General features: G+C 41.7%; 3 protein-coding genes across 3 annotated transcripts; all 3 read left to right on the top strand.

The window, feature by feature from the left end:
- Positions 1-7548: 7548 nt before the first annotated feature.
- LOC311037337 (P2Y purinoceptor 1-like) lies at positions 7549-8586 on the top strand (the record flags this gene model as incomplete). The annotated part of the gene is made up of 1 exon (XM_084046464.1): positions 7549-8586. One exon carries the CDS (start codon positions 7549-7551, stop codon positions 8584-8586), a length of 1038 nt encoding a protein of 345 aa, XP_083902590.1.
- A 2529-nt stretch (positions 8587-11115) lies between these two features.
- Positions 11116-12173, top strand: LOC311037697 (P2Y purinoceptor 1-like). Its single transcript, XM_084046952.1, has one exon. It carries the CDS (start codon positions 11143-11145, stop codon positions 12142-12144), a length of 1002 nt encoding a protein of 333 aa, XP_083903078.1. The 5' UTR covers positions 11116-11142; the 3' UTR covers positions 12145-12173.
- Positions 12174-17712: 5539 nt separating this feature from the next.
- Positions 17713-18942, top strand: LOC311037336 (forkhead box protein J1-B-like; the record flags this gene model as incomplete). The annotated part of the gene is made up of 1 exon (XM_084046463.1): positions 17713-18942. The coding sequence occupies one exon, from the start codon at positions 17713-17715 to the stop codon at positions 18940-18942; it is 1230 nt and encodes a 409-aa protein (XP_083902589.1).
- Positions 18943-21170: the final 2228 nt, after the last annotated feature.

Below are 21170 nucleotides of genomic sequence, written 5' to 3'. Positions count from 1 at the left end.
ACCCGGGAGCTTTTTGAAAAAAGTTCAAAAATGTTTCGAGGCCCTTGGAGCTGAAGGGCTCCCAAACCACTCTCCTGGTGGACATTTTGGATCGGGGGAGAAGGGCCAACTGGTGCCACGCCGGGCCAAGATCCTGGAGCTCTTTGGAAAAAATTTGAATGTTTCGAGGGCCCAGAAGGCACTCCCCTCGTGGAGATTTCCGACTGGGGGGGAGGCCAACTGTTGCCATAAGATGTGTAGGGACCATGACCGCCACGAGGCACCTTCCTGGGGCTCGTGTCTGGCGGCGTGAGCGCCCGTCTCCTGGAGCTCCTCGTTGTACCCCCCCCGGGTCCGCTCCCTGGAGCCCACGAGGTGCCCGGCTCGTCCCTGCCGCCCTCCTTTGAAATTGTCTCCCGAACGAGATGCCAACGTCCTCCAGAACGTATGCATGGAGCTTCGCCGTCGCGATGCCCAGCGGATATAATCCCTGGATTGGCCAGGCCAACAACTTTGCAGTAACAGGCTGGCGTGACAAACCATTAGGCTACTGTCATCATGGTGCTAGACGGCAGCTCATCAGATTATTATTAGAACACACTGAACTAAATAAAATATAGTAACACACTGAATACACTGAACAGTTCAAGATAGGGTAAGTGATTTTCTTTGGTTAAAATAAGTGTTAAATAGCTCTATATTCTATATTCTCTATATTCTTCTGTACTCATTGCTATAGAGTGTTTGTTCAGTAAAAGGAGTCCCCTTGTCTCTCCAGCTCTTTATAAAACAGAAAATGCATTTTTGTTTCAGTTTCAGTTTCATTTCCAATTTTATCCAATCAGGATAGAGAACTCAATCAGGATATAGATTAAACAAGTGAAATTGGAAGTGATGACACTAAGAAATGAGCAGACAAAATTGGAACTGGAACTCTATAAAAATGAAGCTTAAAAATGGGTACTTTCTCCTGATTGGCTGAGATTTTGACACCTACCGGAAAATGTATTTTCTGTTTATTAAAGAGCTGGAGAGACGGGGAGACTCCTGTTACTTAACAAACATTTTATAGCAATGATTACTATCAGAATATAGTGCTTTAACCTTTTAACAAAATACTTTTTGTTTTAACCCAAAAATATCACTTACCCTACTTTTCACATAAATGTATTACCCACCACTCCAACAGCCGCAAGCAGGTTTCTTTACCTTAATGAAAAAGCGTAAGCTTCTGTGTGAACGTGAGGTTCATGCCTGCAGCTTGAGAAGAGATGAATGAGTACTTGAATAAGCCTCCAGTCAATTTCACACCTTCAGTCATTTGACACATCGTGAATGATTTATATACTAGGAAATATGATTATAATTATGACATATTTATGAATATGACGACTACTAAAATACCTTTGGATGAACCAAAGGGAGACCGATTCACAAGATAAACATGACATCTAGTGTAATCAACACATAATATACTATGTTGGCAAGCATTTTCATTGATATATCACAAATTAGTCGAGAGCAGAGAGCAGTTAGGCTTTGGGAGCAACAGGGAGTTAGGCTTTGATTTCTTCATAGGTTAATACAATGGACCAATGTTTTGATCAGTAACAAACCTCAATGATATGGTTCAGGTCTGTTATTCATCTCATAATGCTAGAATTCAACAGCAACCTCTACAGCTTTTTTTGGGATTGAATACTTTATTAGTCAGAAATGTAAACAGCATGTGGTACTGTAAGACATTAAAGGAGGAGTTCACCCAAAAAATTACTTATTTTCTATCAATTACACACCCCATGAAGCCTTGATTTCATGGATTTATTTTTGTTTTTGTGGCATTCCTAGACAATAATTTGATGACTGTGTGTATTTCTGGTAGGAGACACAATTTTTTTTACTTTGTGTCTCCTACCGGATACATTAGCTGGTAGGAGACGGGTAGGAGACGGGCGACAAAAAAAAAAAAAAACATGGATTCAAGGCTTAATAGGGTGTGCAATTGATAGAAAATAAGAAGTCATTTTTGGGGTGAACTCCTCCTTTGAGAATAAAAGGATAACACAAAAATGTCCTGGGGACTTGTTTCCATTGTGGTCCTATATGTATTCAATTCATCAAGATAATGCAACAATGAAGGGAGAATAATAATAAATAGACCCAGCCCACACTAACATCTCATGTTTATGCCTCTCCTATTCTGGATGAGGATGGATAATGTCATTTTGACTTTGACCGTGTCAACCCAATGATCATTGCCTCCAAATGTCATGAGAATTCAGTAATCCATTCTCAAGCTATATTGTTTGCAGTCCATCCCGGGTCCCCACAGCTTAAAACGTGCACCAATAGGCCTTGCGCTAGATTGCGTATTTTAATTGCTTTTTTTTTGTTGTTTTTTGTGAGATCTAGCGTTCATAGTGACAGAACACTATGCAACGGAGAAAAAAAAAAAAAAAAGACTAGATTTCAATCTCAAGATTTCAATCTCGTCTAGCGAGCCTTTTTCTTTTTTTTTTTATAGTCCAAAGTCAAAATTCTCCTTTAAGCCTGATGTACTATGGAAATAGCAGATCTACAAGCGAACAACGTGTTGGTCTGATCCACGTCGTGGCACGTTGTGAGATTGTAGATCTGCTATGTTCTGTGTGCCATGATGCACACAACTAAGTATGAATCAGGCATTAGGTGCAGGGACGTGCACAGATAGACTCTAGGTGGTGCTAGAGCACCTGCCCTTTGCCCTCTTGACCAGAAGTGCCCTTTTTTTCAAGTTTACAGCAGGGGTCTTCAACAGGGGGTCCGGGACCTCTAGGGGGTCCTCAGAGTTACTACAGGGGGTCCGCCAAATCTTTATGTGATATGATTTTTCTTTTACCATAACCACTCGAAACCTAGCATCCCTTTTCTGAGGAGAACTTTAGACAAAAATAGCCGATCTACAAGCCCACAACGCCTCGCAGTAGGCTTGTAGATCGGCTATTTTGGGCAAAGAGGTATAGGTGTAGAGGGAAAAAAGAGCAGACCAAATAAACACAAAAAAGTATAATTTACTTGAGCACCTGCCCCTCAAAATGTCTGTGCACGCCACCGATTAGGTGTTTAAATAGTTTGTTTAATGGTTGCTTGTGTTCCTTTACTAGTCTTTAAACTACTACGTGGCACAGGCCACGTCTTGACGTCTCATCTCATCCCTGCGCGGTGACGGTGTCAGGCCTGGTGTGTTCACTCTTGGTTAGGCAACAGAGTTAGAGGATAACACAGGGACTGTCAGAGAGGTGTCAGACAAGTGCTTTATTTTTGTAATTAACTTTAAACGAGTGCCCTTGGGGTCCGCTCTCATGCCTCAGGCTGCTTTTACCATGTCCAATTGTATTTATTGATTGATGTCTCTATGAGAGTTGCTGTAACACCTTAATTTCCCTTCGGGGATGAATAAAGTACCTACATACCTACCTACCTACCTACCTACCTACCTATTTCATGGGACCTGAACGTGTCTGACACATCACATGACTTGATGAGGTATTTAGAGTCAGCCAGAAGAGGAGAGTCTTGCATCTTCATTCTCTTGATTCTCAGACTCCTGGGTCTTTGGCCATGAAGGACTACGAGGAGACCACAGCCTTCCTTGGACAGTGGGGACGCTTCCAGCAGATCGTGTTCTTCCTGCTCTCTGCCAGCACCATTCCCAATGGCCAGAGTGCGTTCTCTGTCATCTTCCTGGCTGACACTTTGAAATGTAGAGTGGAGTGAAAGTAATCAAAGAAGTATACAAAAAAAAGATACTACTCATAAAATGGACTTAAGTGCAGTACTCAAGTAAATGTACACCGTTACTGTGCTCCACTGTATGACATAAGGATTCATGGTCATGGTCATGTGACTTCACCCGTCGACCTTCAGGATGGTCAGTTATCCTGTGTTATCATTGGTCTATCTGGTTTATAATCCACCAATAATAACTAACAGTTTGACCCTTTGTCCAGATGTGTATGGCTGGCCTATTAAAAAGATATAACTTATTTTATCTGTGAACGTGTATGTTGAGTGAAAGTACCACTCTAGATGTTGTTTTAGTAGAATGACAACTTTTTTTTATTGTTATAACTGCTCAAAGGTCTATTTTGATTGAATGATCCAGATGTATGTTGGTTATTGTGCACATAATGTAACAACATTTAGTATGTGGTTTGCTTGTCCACAGATTCTAATGTTTACCTCACCTGCCTTCTAACTATGTAGCACTTCATTGTTTTTCTTTGTACTCTATTTACGTGATCATTGACCATGTCATTTGTTGACTAGGGTTCCAGCCATTTACTCTGCAAATTGTCTAACATGCAGAGGTGGAAAGTAGCTAAGTATTGTACACTTTTTAGATATTTTTACTTTACTATACCTCTACTCCACTACATCTCAGAGGCAAATATAGTACTTGTACTCCACTACAATTATTTGAAAACTTTAGTTACTAGTTACTTTGCAGATATAAATTATTATATAAAACATACATTAACCACTTTGGCTGTTTTATACCTAGGCTATTTGAAAATTGCCGATCTACAAGCTCACAACGCGTCGCGATGCGACGCGTTGTGAGCTTGTAGATCTGCTATTTTCAAACATTAGTACTTTTACTTTTGGTATTTTAACTATATTTTGATGCCAATACTTGTGTACCTTTAAGTACAGTTAACTCAAGTAACATTTTGAACACAGGCCTTTTACTTGTAACACAGTATGTTTTATATTGTGGCATTGCTACTTGTACTTAAGTAAAACATTTGAGTACTTTTTCCACCACTGCTGACATGTGAATTGTCTCGCTAGGACGCGCCTCACTAGCCAAAACACAAGAGGGGGGTGGGAAACAACAGGTTGGGAATTGATTGCATGAAACAATCACCTGTGCGTCCAGTCTCAATGTTGGTAAACAAATAATCAAGTCTATTGTACATTATGATACAACTGAGATGTAGGTTATTGTTTAAACCATCTGTTGGAACTTTTTTACAAATCAAAACCAAGGAATATTGTACCTGGCTCAAATGTTTCACTGAAGAGCGTGCAAGAGAAGGCTGAGTAATTACAATAGATGTCACAAACATTTCCTGTGTGACTGTGGTGCAGGAGATATGGCAGGATTTGATTTGATATGTACCCATACCCTGATGAAGACATAATATGTCGAAACGTTGGTAACTTATAAATAAAAAAGTTTATTGCATCGTGGCTGCGAGTCTGTGCGACCTCCCCTTACCCTTTTTTAGTTTACTATTCCAGTGGTCAGCACCTCCTTACTACTGGTGTGCGCTTTTGCTCTTTTGTAGGATTTGATGTGTAGAAAGTCCCTGGTTCCAATCAACCTTTTGGAACATTTTCACTCTGTATCTGAATGCTAAGTAATCAGTTGACCACAATGACCCTTGCATGTGTAGCAGGATGGGTGTCTCCCACTCCGGCCATGGCCCATCCTCCTCCCACTAATCAGTGGGCTGATTGCCTGCAGTATTTAGGCAGTGCTCCTTCTACCCGCTGGAGGTGTCGCCTCTTGTTTGGTGTGAGTGTCTTCGGACTGGTCTCCTCGACCAAAGCTGGCCCGGTGGGCTTCAGTTAAGCCACGCTTGCCCATGGCGTGTGTGTGTGGGTCCTTCTGACATGTTTCCTCCAACAAAGCTGGCCCGTTGGGCTTCAGTATTTGTTTGCTCACGATGCATCAGCGCAGTCCCTGTGTGCGGCTGTCTGTCTCCCCACGGAGAGCGCGTCCCCCACCCCCCCTTCCCCCCTGGCTGGGTATGTGTGTGACTGAGCCACACAGAGGTGTGAGAGGAACGCGCTGCTGTTTCGCCTTTGCCTACTTCACCACTGACCGACACACCCCGTGTGTAGCTGCTGCCATAATTATTATTTTAGATAATTGTTATTTCTTTATTGCTTGCTCGTTTGTTTCATGAGTATTATTTTTCTTTAATTATTGGGAAAATTTGTACCGGAAGTGTCTGTTTATTCATTGCCCGGAACTCTTTAAATGGTCCTGTGTCAGTGGAACACTCAAGTGGTTGCGCTAGTGCACTTCCTCCCATGCAGGTGGAGTCACGGGAGAAAGGTTTGTTTGTTCATTTGTTCATGAATTTGGTTCTCAAGTCAATATTGTGTAGTGTGAACGTTTGGTTGATTTATTGATTGTATTGCAGTTTGTATGTTGCTGTACCTCGCTGTTGTGGGCACTTGGACTTGGACTCATTCATTCCCTTTATTTACACGCAGCCAGCGAGGTGTGTTTGTTTGTATTTTCTTATGTATGTTTATTACTTTTATGTTGTATAATGTTTGTTTTATGTTCCATTATTTATGTGCGTGTATTGCAAAATAAACCTACCAGTATGCAGAACAACCTGTGTCGTTTTTGGGACTAGAGGGAGTGACACCATGTTGTGGGCTTATTTTAATGATTATATTCTAATGTTGCGTGGAGCCCCCGGTCACACTGTTACAATGCAAATTGTTTTAATATTGTGTTGTAAGAGTCCTCACTAACTTTATACTGTTCTCCTTTTAGCCCTGGTGCTGGGGACCCAAGGAGGGAACAGCTGATGGTCGCTCCAGTGGTAGTGGTACTGTAATACCCCCTTTTTACTTATGTTGCTAATTCATTATCGTTTGGTTCTATACGTGCTGTGGTTTATCGGGGTGCCGCTGCCCTGGACGGTCAGACTGCCACCCTGCCCCCCAGCATTGGCCCATATGCATGTATAGGCTACAGTATATTGCTTTGTTCATCCAAAATGGTAATTTGTACGTTTGTCCCACTGGATGTAATCTCTTTTATTAATATATAGAGAGAGAGAGAGAGAGAGAGAGAGAGAGAGAGAGAGAGAGAGAGAGAGAGAGAGAGAGAGAGAGAGAGAGAGAGAGAGAGAGAGAGAGAGAGAGAGAGAGAGAGAGAGAGAGAGAGAGAGAGAGAGAGAGAGAGAGAGAGAGAGAGAGAGAGAGAGAGAGAGAGAGAGAGAGAGAGAGAGAGAGAGAGAGAGAGAGAGAGAGAGAGAGAGAGAGAGAGCTCTGAGCTGCTTACATAGGGCAGAAAGCCACTCCCTCCTCAGATGGGAAACAGACGGACATTAGCAATTATTAGACAATCACCCAATTAGACATCAATGTGAAGGATAGGAGAGAGAGAGAAGAGAGACAGATAAGAGGCCCATCACGTGCCATTGTTATTTATGAATAAAATGTGACAGATTTATTTTACATACGTTTCATTCTCAAATCTAACGTTCATCCCACATGACTGTGGGATGAACTCATGCATCAACTGGTTCACACGACAGACACAGGAGATAGGCTCCTATAACCCCATCGACCACATGGCTCGGCAAGGCTTATTGTGTTATTTCAGGTCATGTCCTGTGGCATTTCCTGCTAACTGAAGTGTGGTGGCGATATTGAGAACAGGAAACGATTGAAAACCACATTTCTGTTCCTCACATGACTCATAACGCTACACAGCCTGTACAGCGACTTTCACTGCATCAACCTGTTGATCATTCTGTCTCGTCGGGAGGCAGAATGAACACCTCGTGTCAACCGGTTAGCCTCGGCTTTCCACGTCAATTCTTACCTGTTGTTTACATTGCAGTATTAATCGTTGGTCTGATTGCAAATGGCTGGGGATTGAAATCCTTGTTCCACAACTGGAAGAAACTGGGGAACATCAACATTTTCGTCTTCAACCTGGGAATTGCGGATGTGTTATATTTACTCACACTCCCGTTTCTGGTGGTCTACAATGCTTTGGGGAACAATTGGATCTTTGGAGACGTGTTCTGCAAGATAACAAGATTCTGCTTCAACTTGAACTTGTACGGCAGCATCAGTTTCCTCACTTGCATAAGTGTTTATCGTTACCTGGCTGTTGTCCATCCAATGAGAGTCATGGGAAGAATTACTCAGACCCACTCTGTGATAATAACGGTAATGGTCTGGGTCTTGGTGTGTGTTCAGATTGTTCCAGACATGATGTTCTTCACTAAAACATCTATTACAAACGAAAGCAATGTTATCAGGAAATGTTATCAAACTACTTCTAAAGATCAGGTCAAAGACTACCTGATGTACAGTCTTGGACGAACGCTGACCGGCTTCTGCATCCCGTTACTCATCATACTGGGCTGCTATGGACACGTGATCGTAGTTCTCTGCACCAAAACTAACATCGACAAGGTGTTGAAACAGAGATGCCTCAGACTGCTGTTCATTTTGATCGTACTTTTCTCTGTGTGCTACATCCCCTATCACGTGCTTATGAACCTCAACCTGAAGGCAAGGATTTTGGAGAAAGAACGTCTGTGTCAGGAGTGGTTTGATAGAGTCTACATCGCTCATCAGACGAGTCGTGGACTTGTGTGTCTGAACAGTGCCATCAACCCCCTGATTTACCTCTACGCGAACGAAGGGCTCCACCATCGGGTCAGGCAACTGAGACTCTTCAGGCGGGTCCGGCTCTGTCAGGGTGTCGAGGACGCACCCATCACCCCAACCAGGGAAATTCTTCTCAGCACAGGTCTTGAAGTTGAACGTAAGTGTTCAACTTCAAGACCTGTATAGTTCAACTTCAAGACTGAATAGTGACTATTACTTATCTGATGTTTCTGCCGTCTGTGTTTTTGTATTATACTGTGTGTTAAGTGAGAACAGTTTTGCAAAAGTAAAAGAAAAAAATCTATTTTATTTTGAATTATTTTGAGCTTGGTAGATTATCGCAGATTATACAGTATATATAGCATGTCAAATGAAAGCTTGGGAATGTGCTTTTGTGACACATTTGTGTATTTTGTTACTGGGACAATACTTTTTGGTGTGTAGAGAGCATCGTATGCAACCCTTTTAACATGAAGTGCCATGTTTTTATTTCCTTGATAGTCAGTGTGGCATAACAACATTAAGTTGATTATGACACCACATCGAAATAGAATATCTCCAATTGATTGTTCATAAATATAACAACCTTTTTTTTTCTTCTCCCGGACTCCCTCCCCAGTCAGAGTTTGAATGGATGTAGAATTATTTGCAGGATGTCATTTGTATATAGATGTGAGGGGACTTAATTGCATTTAAAAATGTATATATTTGACTTTAAACCAAACATCCTCTCTCTCACACTTATGTCAGTGTGCCAGTGATTGCCCTCCCCTGTGCCAATGTTGGCACCTGTGTTGACATACTGTAGTGTACATATGTGCTACCAGTTCAAGTACAGGAGTGAGAAAGTCATATAAACTCTAGCAATTATTATATGACTATACAGGGTGTACTGTAATGTGTCATGTGGTTATCAGGCTATGAATATTAGCTGTAACTGTTTTAACTAGAGACCTAAAAGAGACATTTTATGTCTCCCCAGGATCCAAGGGAGTGAAAATAGCCGATCTACAAGCTCACAACGCGTTGGTGATCAACGCGTTGTGAGCTTGTTGATCAGCTATTTTCACTTACTCTCAAAAGTTACATTTGTGGAATTTATGGAATTTCTTTCAATTTACTTTATTTATTACATTATTTTGAAAAATGATACAATTTGTTTGTAATTTATGAAAACATTTATTTAAAAAAATATTTTGAAATAATTTTAAAAGATAAACAAAAAGGGGGGAGATATTTACTTGCGACCCACAAAAATGGGTCTGTGACCCGCAAATGGGTCCTGACCCACTGTTTGGGGAACAGTGATCTAAATATCTGAGAGACTGAGACAAGAGAACTATAACCCATAGTTATGCTATACTGTATTTGCTCACACATTGTCTAACATATTTCTGTTGGGTATGGCACAACCATAATGTTCACACTCACACACTGCTTTGTGGCAAGCTGTTAGTTAACACTGGGCCCAAATAAAATGATGAACTTGGTTTGCTGTCTTATTTTTTAAGAGAGATTTTCAAGAGAGATGATGTAACTTATTAGGCTACTCTGCAAACGATAGCTGGTCTGCAACAGGTCTTATTTAGATCACTAGAAACATACTTTCATACTGTGTAGACTCTGGTAGCAACCTATACATTTTCCAGGTATTTTGTCTAATTAAAAAATGTTTAGTTTAAGTTGTTAGTAGCCTAGACGTATAGTTTAAAAACATCTCCCAATATTTAGCATTGATTGATGATACTCATTATTTTATTCATTCCTTTTGCAAATATAATTGATCTTAACCCTGCATATGCCTGGTATTGTAAGCTATTGGAATGTGATAAATCGGGTTATTTTGTGCAAAGGTAATGCCAGACATAAGGGTTTTAGGGACTTTTTTTCAAATTGAACTTGTATTATATTGTCTGCAGTAAGCAGAGAGTTGTGTGTGTCTCTAAACCGTTTCGAGTGCAGCTGACACACTAACACGTTTCAGTTGGGTGTGTATGGCTCAACCACATCACTTCCTGATGATGGTAATGAAAACCTGTTGTCATACCGTGTGACTTCTTCAATTAACCCTTTAAGACAGGGAATGCATCTGTGTAATTTTTTGATTTCTTCGGCAATTCAAAAAAATAGCAGCTCATATGGCGCGGCACCGAGTGCCACGCTATATGAGCTTGTAGATCTGCTATTTTTCAAAAAGCGTGAAAATTTGTGCAAATCTTTGAATATATGTATTTTTTTTTAAAGCGAACATTTGTAACTCAAAAATATTCAAAATAAGGATGTGCACATATTTCCACGATTTCCCCCCCAAAAACATTGCAGATCTACAAGCTCATCTACAAGCGCTATGAGCCCTTTTAGTCACGGTTGGAACAGGGGAACTGAAACTAACGCCAGCTCCCTTGTCTTCAGCCACTTTGCATAATTATGTAAATTATGTTTAGAGCAACGTTGTATTTTTCCGCCTCAAGCATCATGCTACAGTACATGCGTCGCAAGACTTTGTGATATATTCAAATCTTACAGAATTCCTTGTTTAACACCGTTTATTTGCCAGCCCATACTATTATCATCATCAGGGTATGCCAGGTAGGATCCTGCTTACTGAAATGACTATGAACTATGAACCATAGACTATGAACAGGAAATGTTAAAACAGCACCTCTTTCTTCCATGACTCAAAACACCACAGCCTCTACAGCGACGTAATCTGCATCAACGTACAGCTCATCAGGAGACAGGATGAAGAACTCTTCATGTCAACGAGTTAGCTTTTACTTTCCACATCAATTCCTACCTGGTGTTTTTGTTACAGTGTTCGTCGTTGGTCTCATTGCTAATGGCTGGGGTTTGAAATCCTTGTTCCACAACTGGAAGAAACTGGGGAACATCAACATTTTCGTCTTCAACCTGGGAATAGCGGATGTGTTGTATTTGCTCACACTCCCGTTTCTGGTGGTCTACTATGCTCTGGGGAGCGAATGGATCTTTGGAGACGTGTTCTGCAAGATAACAAGATTCTGCTTCAACTTGAACTTGTACGGCAGCATCGGTTTCCTCACTTGCATAAGTGTTTATCGTTACCTGGCTGTTGTCCATCCAATGAGAGTCATGGGAAGAATTACTCAGACCCACTCTGTGATAATAACGGTAATGGTCTGGGTCTTGGTGTGTGTTCAGATTGTTCCAGACATGTTCTTCACTAAAACGTTCAGAAACCAAACAGGAAAATGTTATGACACTACTTCCAAGGATTATGTCAAAGACTACCTGATGTACAGTCTTGGACGAACGCTGACCGGCTTCTGCATCCCGTTACTCATCATACTGGGCTGCTATGGACACGTGATCGTAGTTCTCTGCACCAGGCCTAACATCGATAAGGTGCTGAAACAGAGATGCCTCAGACTGATGTTCATTTTGATCGTGCTTTTCTCGGTGTGCTACATCCCCTATCACGTGCTCAAGAACCTCAACCTGGAGGCAAGGATTTTGACAAAAGAACGTCTGTGTCAGGAGTGGTTTGATGGAGTCTACATCGCTCATCAGACGAGTCGTGGACTTGTGTGTCTGAACAGTGCCATCAACCCCCTGATTTACCTCCACGTGAACGAAGGGCTCCACCATCGGCTCAGGCAACTCTTCAGGCGGGTCCGACTCTGTCAGGGTGTCGAGGACGCACCCATCACCTCAACCAGGGAAATTGTTCTCACCACAGGTCTTGAAGTTGAACACTTACATTGACCATTTTAATTCTCTGATGTTTCTCCTGTCTGTGTTTTTGTAATTATACCCATTAAGACCTGAGGCCGATTCTACAAATGTCTTCTAAATCCTACAGCTTTCTGAAAAACTTATGTTGCTATATCAGTGGTTGTCTAACGTTATGATGTCAAGGACCCCCAAAATATTATATATTTGGCTGCCGATCCCCATTTTAAAATAGTTTGTTCCATGGACCCCCCTGAAGCAAAGATTTGAGTTAAAAATGTTCACTGAAAAAAAAAAACACATATTCAAAGATTTGCAAAGATTTCCACAATTTTTCAAAAATATCAGATCGACAAGCTCGCTGTGCGGCATGAAGTGAAGCGCTGTGAGCTTGTATATCTGCTATTTTTTAATAGCCAGCGGTAAAATCTAAAATGATACAGATGCCTTCCCGGTTTTAATGGGTTAAGTAGCAAAATGATAGATGCAATGTCATTCTTTTTAGAATATGGAGCAAAGATGTTGTGAGAATCGCATGATCTATAAATATCTGAGACAAGAGAGGACCCATAGATATGCTACTGTATTCACTGGTGTTGCTGTTTAGTCAGTGGTGGAAAAAAACTAAGTATGTTTACTCAAGTACTGTACTTAAGTACCTTTTTGAGGTATTTGTAATTTACTTGAGTATTTACAATTTCAATACTTATACTTCTTCTCCACTACGTCTCAGAGGCAAATATTGTACTTTTACTCCATTACAATTATGTTATTAACTTTAGTTACTAGTTACTTTGTAGATTTAGATTATTACAAAACGTACATTTACCACTTCAGCCCTACAGTATATACATTTGGCCATATCAAAATAGCCGATCTACAAGTTCATGCTTTTAGATCGGCTATTTTCAAAAGATGTTTTTATACATTTTATACATTTGAAAACTTCTACTTTTGTGAAATGGGACATTCTGCATAATGAGTACTTTCTACTTTTGGTACTTAAGTAAATGAATTGAGTACTGACACACTAACCCATTTCAGTTGGGTGTATGACTCACAGCACATCCTGCTGATGGTGATGAAAACATGTTCTCACACTCTGTAACCTTTTCAATTAAACAAAAGGGATTTTTAATATAATCTTTCAACTGGCATATTTTTCACAATAATAGTTCCACATAATCTTTTTTTGACAGCTTCTTAAATACCATTTTAGTCAAGAGTGTCTGCCCCTCGACAAATGACACAGATATCGAGAAATGTATTTAATTCATTTATGTTAAAGTTTAAACGTTATATGTTTAAAATGTCATCAAGTAGAATATGGAGCAAAGGCGCTTGAGAATAAAAGGGATTCAATCTTTGAGAGAAATATATCTTTGACCCATAACTGTAGTTATTTACACCTACTGTACTCTCACTTTCAGGTGTATGGCGACATTAACCTTCAATGTTTCAGAAATCATGTTTCATGTTTTCTAGTTGTTAATTAAGATGTTATTATCTTTCTGCTCCTCGCTGAACCTCTCACCCGTCACAATACAGGAAACTGAAACTAACGCCAAGTCACTTGCAGTGGTGTAAAGTAACGAAGTAGCTACATTTACTCAAGTACTGTACTTAAGTATACATTTGAGGTATTTTTACTTTGGTGGAGCATTACTTTTACTTCTACTCCGCTACATCTCTGAGGACAATATTGTACTTTTACTCCACTACAATTATTTGAAAACTGTAGTTATTAGTTATATTACAAAACATACATTAACCACTTTAGCCCTATTGTATAGGCTATTTGAAAATAGCCGATCTACAGGCTCACAACGCGTCGCATCGCGACGCGCTGTGAGCTTGTAGATCGGCTATTTTCAAACATTTTAGTACTTTTACTTTTGAATATTTACTTGAACTTTGTGTATATTAAGTATATTTTTTTCAAGTATAGTTTGATGCCAATACTTTTGTACTTTTACGGTTTTGAACACAGGCCTTTACTTGCAACAGAGTATTTCTACATTGTGGTATTGACACTTGCACTCAAGTAAAAAATAATTAGTACTTTTTCCACCACTGCTCACTTGTCTTCAGACACTTTAAAAAATGATGCTATAGCCACTTAAACCCTTTATATGTTGTTGACCAGGGGTCCCCAAGGGATATATACTTGGTCCCTGCCTTTATTCCCTCTACAGAAAATCTACAAGCTCACAACGTGTTGTGCAGCAATGCCATTTTGAGCTTGTAGATCTGTTATTTTCTCTGAATGTTTGCCTATTATGACATGGCCAGAAGGTTGAGATGCTGCTGTGGTTTACACTTGAACAAAATGCAGATTAACTTTGTTTTCTTCTGGGTTATTTTATTGACCAGATCCAAAACAATATGTAATAATAAACAATGTTATAAAACAATATAAATGTACAACATTTACAATATATATTTACAATATGAATCTCTGAGGTATAGAGTCTATAAACCATCATGGAGGAGAAACGCCATGTGCGCGACAGACAAGCTCCAAGTACTGCAGCCTCTCAAGCAGCTGCTGCTTGTCTGCCTCCAGCGCCTTGAGACGGCCCTCCAGAGCCTTCACAAAGACCTTCTTCTTCTCTCGGGAGTTTCTGGAAGCTTCCTTGTTGACCTCCAGGCGGAGCTTCCTCTTCTGCTCGGCGTCCATGCCCCGCCCCCTCTTCTTCTGCGCGATGGCCTTCTGAGGAAGACTTGAGCCAGGGCTGGTGGTGGTGGTGGTAGTGGTGGCGGTGGCCATCATGTTCCCCTGAGAAAGGCGCGAGGAGCGAGGGCTCTGTGCGTTGGCCGTCTGAGGAAGGTGCTCAGTACTGGTGGTGGTGTCCATCATCGTTGTCCCCTGACGGAGGCTTGACCCGGGGCAAAGCAGTTCATATAACGCAGACATGCCTTCATCGACGTCGTCGTCGTCTTCTCCTGCCGCTTCTCCAGCTGGCCGCGTAATGTCACACCTACCGATGGTCATCTGAGGAACACTGGAGCCGGGGCTGTGTGCGGTGGACATCATCGTCCCCTGATGAGGAGGGCCGGAGTCCGGGTAAAACAGCAGGTCATAATATGAGGCAGACACAGACAGGTCTTCATGGTGTCCTGAGACAGCCTGCAGAGTCCTGATGTCACTACAGGGTTGCAGGTCATAATATTGCAGGGCAGCAGCATCCTGCACCTGCATCTCCTCCATGGTGGCGTAGGTAGGAGTAGGACACACGGGTGACAACATGGATGGACCTGTGGTGGCATCAAGGACATGACGAGGTGTGGGAGCAATGAGCATCTTCACTGATGTTTCAGATGCTGCTGCTGCTGCTGCTATAGTGAGCTTTGAATAAAGCCTTAAAGTGCAACAGAATGGTGGTCTCTGAATCTCCTCCCTTTGAACTGTCCTGGACAAAGATAAAGTGTGACTGACATCTTGAATTTGACTTTCACCTTTTTATGGGGATGAACTGGCCAATCACAGCACAGGGCTCCTTCCATCAACACACCAGAGCCATCATCCCATCATCGGGCAAACGAACCGTTGCCAGGGCAACGCTGGAGCGGACGCTCGTGCAGAGATCAACAAAAGGCTAACGCCTTTGATGGTGCAACACTGCCTCCAGCTGGTGTGTTTTTCTGCTGTTTTCTTTCCCACGTAAACAAACCGTTGGATCAATACTTCATAAAAACCAAAAGGATTCAATGAGACGTCGTCGTACGACGGTGTCGCTCGGTGTTGCTTGCCGACAAAAGACAGCTTGGATCTGCATCTGATCTGCAGTGGTGGGAAAAGTACTCAAATGTTATACTTAAGTAAAAGTATCACTGTAATAGCCTACGTATCAATACTCTTTTACAAGTAAAAGTCTGGAATACAAAATTTACTTGAGTAAAAGTACAAAAGCATTGGTATCAAAATGTACTTAAGGTACCTAAAGTAAAAGTACTCGTTATGCAGAATGTCCCGTTTCACAAGTTATCATTATGTCTAAATTATAAAATGTATGTGTGTAAAAATGAAAAAATGAAAATAGCAGATCTACAAGCTCACAATGATGCGACGCGTTGTGAGCTTTTTTCAAATAGCCAAAGTTTAAATAGGGCTGAAGTGGTAAATGTATGTTTTGTAATAATAATCAAAATCTACAAAGTAAATAGTAACTAAAGTTTTCAAATAATTGTAGTGGAGTAAAACGTTCAATATTTGTCTCTGAGATGTAGTGGAGTAGAAGTAAAAGTACAGAACATTGTAAATACTCTAGTAAAGTAAACATACCTCAAAATTGTATTTTAAGTACAGTAACTTAACGCTGCAACTCTATGGTCATGTCCCTCTGCCTGCCCGTCCCTGACCACCAGGGGGCACTGCACTACAAAGTACATGACAAACTACGGTAGCCCTACAGATCGGCTATTTGGTTATTATTCGGCTAAAGTGGTTAATCAATGTATGTTTAATAAAAAAAAATATCTCAAAACTGTACTTAAGTACAGTAGCCTACTTGAGTAGAGTACGTGTACTCAGTTACTTTCCACCACTGCCAGTAGACAATACACGCACATTAAGATCTTAACGTTACGCCTCTCTGGTAACCATGGTAACGGAAACGGGAACCTGTCAACATGGAGGAATGACGGGGATGCTCCTTTTAAACGGAATGAACATTTATATTTCTACAACGTGTTTTTCAGACTGACTTTTCAAAGTGTTTTAAAGAGAGTTTTCAAAGTGTTTAATAATAAAGACTGAGCTGAAACGCTGTTGTACATTTGAAGCTTTTAAAACCAGACACACGTTTTGCTAGCCCTGATCGATGAGTCATGGATGATCTTCAACATGGTGTTTGGACTTTCTCTCCTTTGGTCTATTTATCTACATAAACGTCCACATTTCAAATATCAAGTGCTTAAATTATGGCCACGGATATTAAAATTATATACGTTTCCTCAGAAGTGCCCGTATGTTCCGTATTGTTCAATAAAAAGTATTTTAATCTGATTGGTGCCATTTTCTCCGTATTTTCTCCATATGCTTTCTATTACGTGACCCTATCGGTTGGGAGGTGTATTGCACTCTGATACGTCATAACGCTATGAGAAAATGACTTCTAATTGGATTAAAATGCTTTTTATTGAACAATGCGGAAAATAAGAGTACTTTTGAGGGCCCGGACACAATTGTAACATCGGTGGCCATAGGGTCAAAACTTTATATTTGAGATTTGAACGTTTATTTAGATGTACGGACCAAAAAAGGATAAAGTGCAAACACTATTTTGAAGATCATCCAGGACGGTCACGACAGATGACCGTCTTGTGATCCAATGCTAAAGTTTGAACAGCTGATGTGTCACGGACCGGTGACGTCACGTTGACGTCACCATGACGTGTGGTGTTTGCTCTCTAAAAGGCAGAGAGCCACAGGTGTCAGGTCAAAGTGGTTATTGCCATCATCATCATCATCACACCTCTCAAAGAGGATACAACAACTTTTGAATAGACCTTCCATCACTCTTTTGTTTATCTTGCATCATCTGCTCTCACTAACTGTAAGCAAAAGCACAATCTGATCATATATTAACGCTGGACATGATGGAAAACACGTCCAAAGACAAATGGCTGCCGGTTTACCCAGATAACACCGCAGCCACCGACAAGGTTCATAATATAGACGACAGTCTAACGAGCCTCGACTGGCTGCAGACATTCAGTATTATTCCCAGTCTGGAGCCAGAGAGGCGTAATGGGGTCAGCCCCAGTCCCCGCCCACCTGTTGTTTTGCACCCTCACAGCAGCACCTGTCTCAGCTTCCGACAGGGCAGCACCCACTCTCCATCCAGCCCCTATGGACTAAGCGGGGACGGGTACTACCCGTACATTCCCCTGCAGCCCGGCCTGCCGACGGGTACCGATTACAACAAGACCGACCCCAAACTCAAACCTCTGCATACCTACGCCTCACTCATCAGCATGGCCATACAGGCAAGCAAACAGCCCAAAGTCGGCGTCTCCTACATCTATGACTGGATCTTGCACAATTTCAGTTATTACAAACACACAGGGTTCAACTGGCAGAGGGCGATTCGTTGCACCCTGTCGATTAACAAGTGTTTTTTGAAGGTGCGCAGGGGGGAGAAAGACAAAGGCAAAGGAGGTTACTGGCGGATCAACCCCCAGCACGCCCACATGTTTGTCAACGGCATCTACAACAGCAGGAAGAAGTCAGAAAGCTACCTGAATTACAAATACAACATCAGCCTCACACAGAACGGGCTGCCGCAAGACCACGACACTGTGGCGCGCGGCCAACATACCGCCGCGGTTCAAGGCCGTGACACCACGCTACGAGGCCACGAGGAGGCTCATGGCACAGACATCCTGCAGGCGTCCATGGCGTCCATCTTCGACAATGTTCCTGACATGGGGAACTGCAACGAATTTGAGGAACTGGTGGAAGAACTGGCTTCCTCCTACTGCGAGAAGGAGGCGTCCGTGGAGCTGGGGCAGGGTGTGGTAGAAAAAGGGGTCGCACCACAGAACCAGACTTCCAGTCAGCACCACCACCACCACCACTCCTATGGTTACACGGAACTGTCTGGTGCGACTCTGGGGTACCACATCACAACGGGAGACCTCTGCGTGTCCCAGCAACAGCATCCACTCCAGGATCTGTTACCAAACGATCATCACCCACTGTACCACCAACTCCTGAACGCTTCCACACCGTTCCCGCCACAGTTCATCCCACTGACGTTGGATCAGGACTTCGGCCCGTGTGACGGCTTCATGAACATGTTAAAATCGAATGTATACTTCGCATGACCTCTCCTCCTTAAGATTGATTGATTGATTGATTGATTGAATACTTTATTAGTCAGAGGAAATTTAAACAGCATGTGGTACAGTCAGACATTATGGCTAAAAGGATAACACAACAATGTCCTGGGGACTTGTTTCCATTGTGGTCCCATGTATTCAATGAATCAACATCAACAAAAATTAACACACTAATACATGTTATCAACCAATACAAAACACTATATATGTACAAAGGAGAAAAAGAATAAACCCCTCCTTTCTATGGGATTTTCCATTTACCTACCTATTTTTTAGGCCAATTTATAGAAAGAAACCTGGTTGCAGACTGATTTTTACCATGAGCAACAAATCATCTTTCTACCAGCATTGCATACATATGCGATGAAATATTGCATTAATCTCATTGAACCTGCAGTTTGTCATTGTCTCCGCCAGGCCGAAGACATGGTGGAGAGTATGTTTTCACTTTGTCCGTCCGTGTGTGTGTCCGTCCAGCTCCATACATGGGCACATGGTCTGTGAACACCTAACATTGGTCGAGCATCACGTGACATCACAATATGTAATATAAATAGGTAAGACAGAATTAATCAGGAACAGTTTTACCACCTCGCCTGGCGGAGACCTGTGCTCCGAGGAGCACTTTTTCTAGTTAGATCATGAATTCATCTGATCGTCACAGAGCTGCCTTTGGAGTCCCGATTTTGGTTGTTATATATTATGTTTTTTTAGTTGCTGTTGTACTTGTAATAGACCAATTATTTGTTTACCAACATTGAGACTGGACGCACAGGTGATTGTTTCATGCAATCAATTCCCAACATATTGTTTTGGGGTGCGCTGGTTTCAGTAGGCCTACATTCAATCTCCTCTTGTGTGTTTGGTGCCGGCTGGTTCTTATCAGTGTGACGTCGTCTGTTAAGGTGTCTATTGTACTTCCTGCTATGCTATGGTAACTTGTGATGAAACCACTGATATTATTACAACAGTGCTTACTTAGGTGGGTTGGATGGGAGGGTTAGAATATATGTATATTCTGTTTGTAATGTTTGCATTGTATCTTGTATACAAAGAGAGGACGTTTTCGGACTCTGACCAAAACGTCATATTTCAATTAATGCTCAGCAAATGTACGACTGTGTGCAGCTATAATCACTTTTCTCAGCTACCACATAGTTAAGTAAATGTTGGTTTCAAATTCATAGCTTTTAGTTTTTACAAGGTGAGCACTCTACCCTATCAGATGGTCACCTTTTTGGATCCGACTGAGGACAAGTGATTTACAGGCAGTGCTATCATAATCACAATTTATCAAACTTGGTTAAATTTTAAGGACCCCCAGTTAGGTATGCATTAGGCCGCGGACCCCACCCATAACTCTGGGTGGGGTGTACAAATGGAACCAAATGAACCCGTAAGGTTCCATTTATTCACTCTGACATAAGGGTCCATTTGGTTCCTAACTATCAATAATTTATCTGGGACCCCCTGGAACCTCTTCAAGGACCCCCGGGGGTCCCTGGATCCCACTTTGAGCTGTTGTACCTGTTGTCTGTCTGTCCTTTTTATGCCCATATTTCATAACCATATATGGAGTTCCGTGTCAGGCATGCCCAAATATGGAGTCTAGGTCATATTGATGACATCAGCGTCCTCCAGTCCATATATGGGGATTTGCGGTGCTAACAAGGTTTTTTGGAGATCCACTGATTCGACCAACTTCCCACTTGGCGCATCACGCCCTCAGGTCCTCGCCGATACGCACGCCGAGTTTGAAGTCGGTCAGTCCCATTTATGGGCATGCCCATATATGGGCATAGCGGTCCAGACCTGTGATGTGACAATAATGTTGAAGATGGAGAACAAAGGAGGGTCTATCTATCTTAACCATAAACTTGAGTTGTTACCTACTTCCTACATTGATTTCAGTATAGACTGCTCTTTTATTTTTATTATAGGCTATACAAATACTCATATTTGAACTACCCTGTCATTGTGAAAATAGCCAATCTACAAGCTCACTGCGAGGCGTTGTGAGCTTGTAGATCGGATTTTTCACAATATTTGCCTCTTACGTAATATTTGACAATTTAGTATATTAAAAAGGTCTTAAAAGTCCTTAAATTGTAAAATGTGCAGATATACCCTGTATACACTTTATACTGTATGTTGGTTTGTTTACTGTTGAGTGAGAAAGCAATGTTGTACATTAAGCTAACATCTGGGGACCC

The sequence above is a fragment of the Gymnoscopelus microlampas genome (assembly GCF_963454915.1).
Source record: "Gymnoscopelus microlampas genome assembly, chromosome: 21".
NCBI lineage: Eukaryota > Metazoa > Chordata > Actinopteri > Myctophiformes > Myctophidae > Gymnoscopelus > Gymnoscopelus microlampas.
Note: the sequence above shows the minus strand (reverse complement) of the source record. Positions and strands in the feature narration are given on the sequence as shown.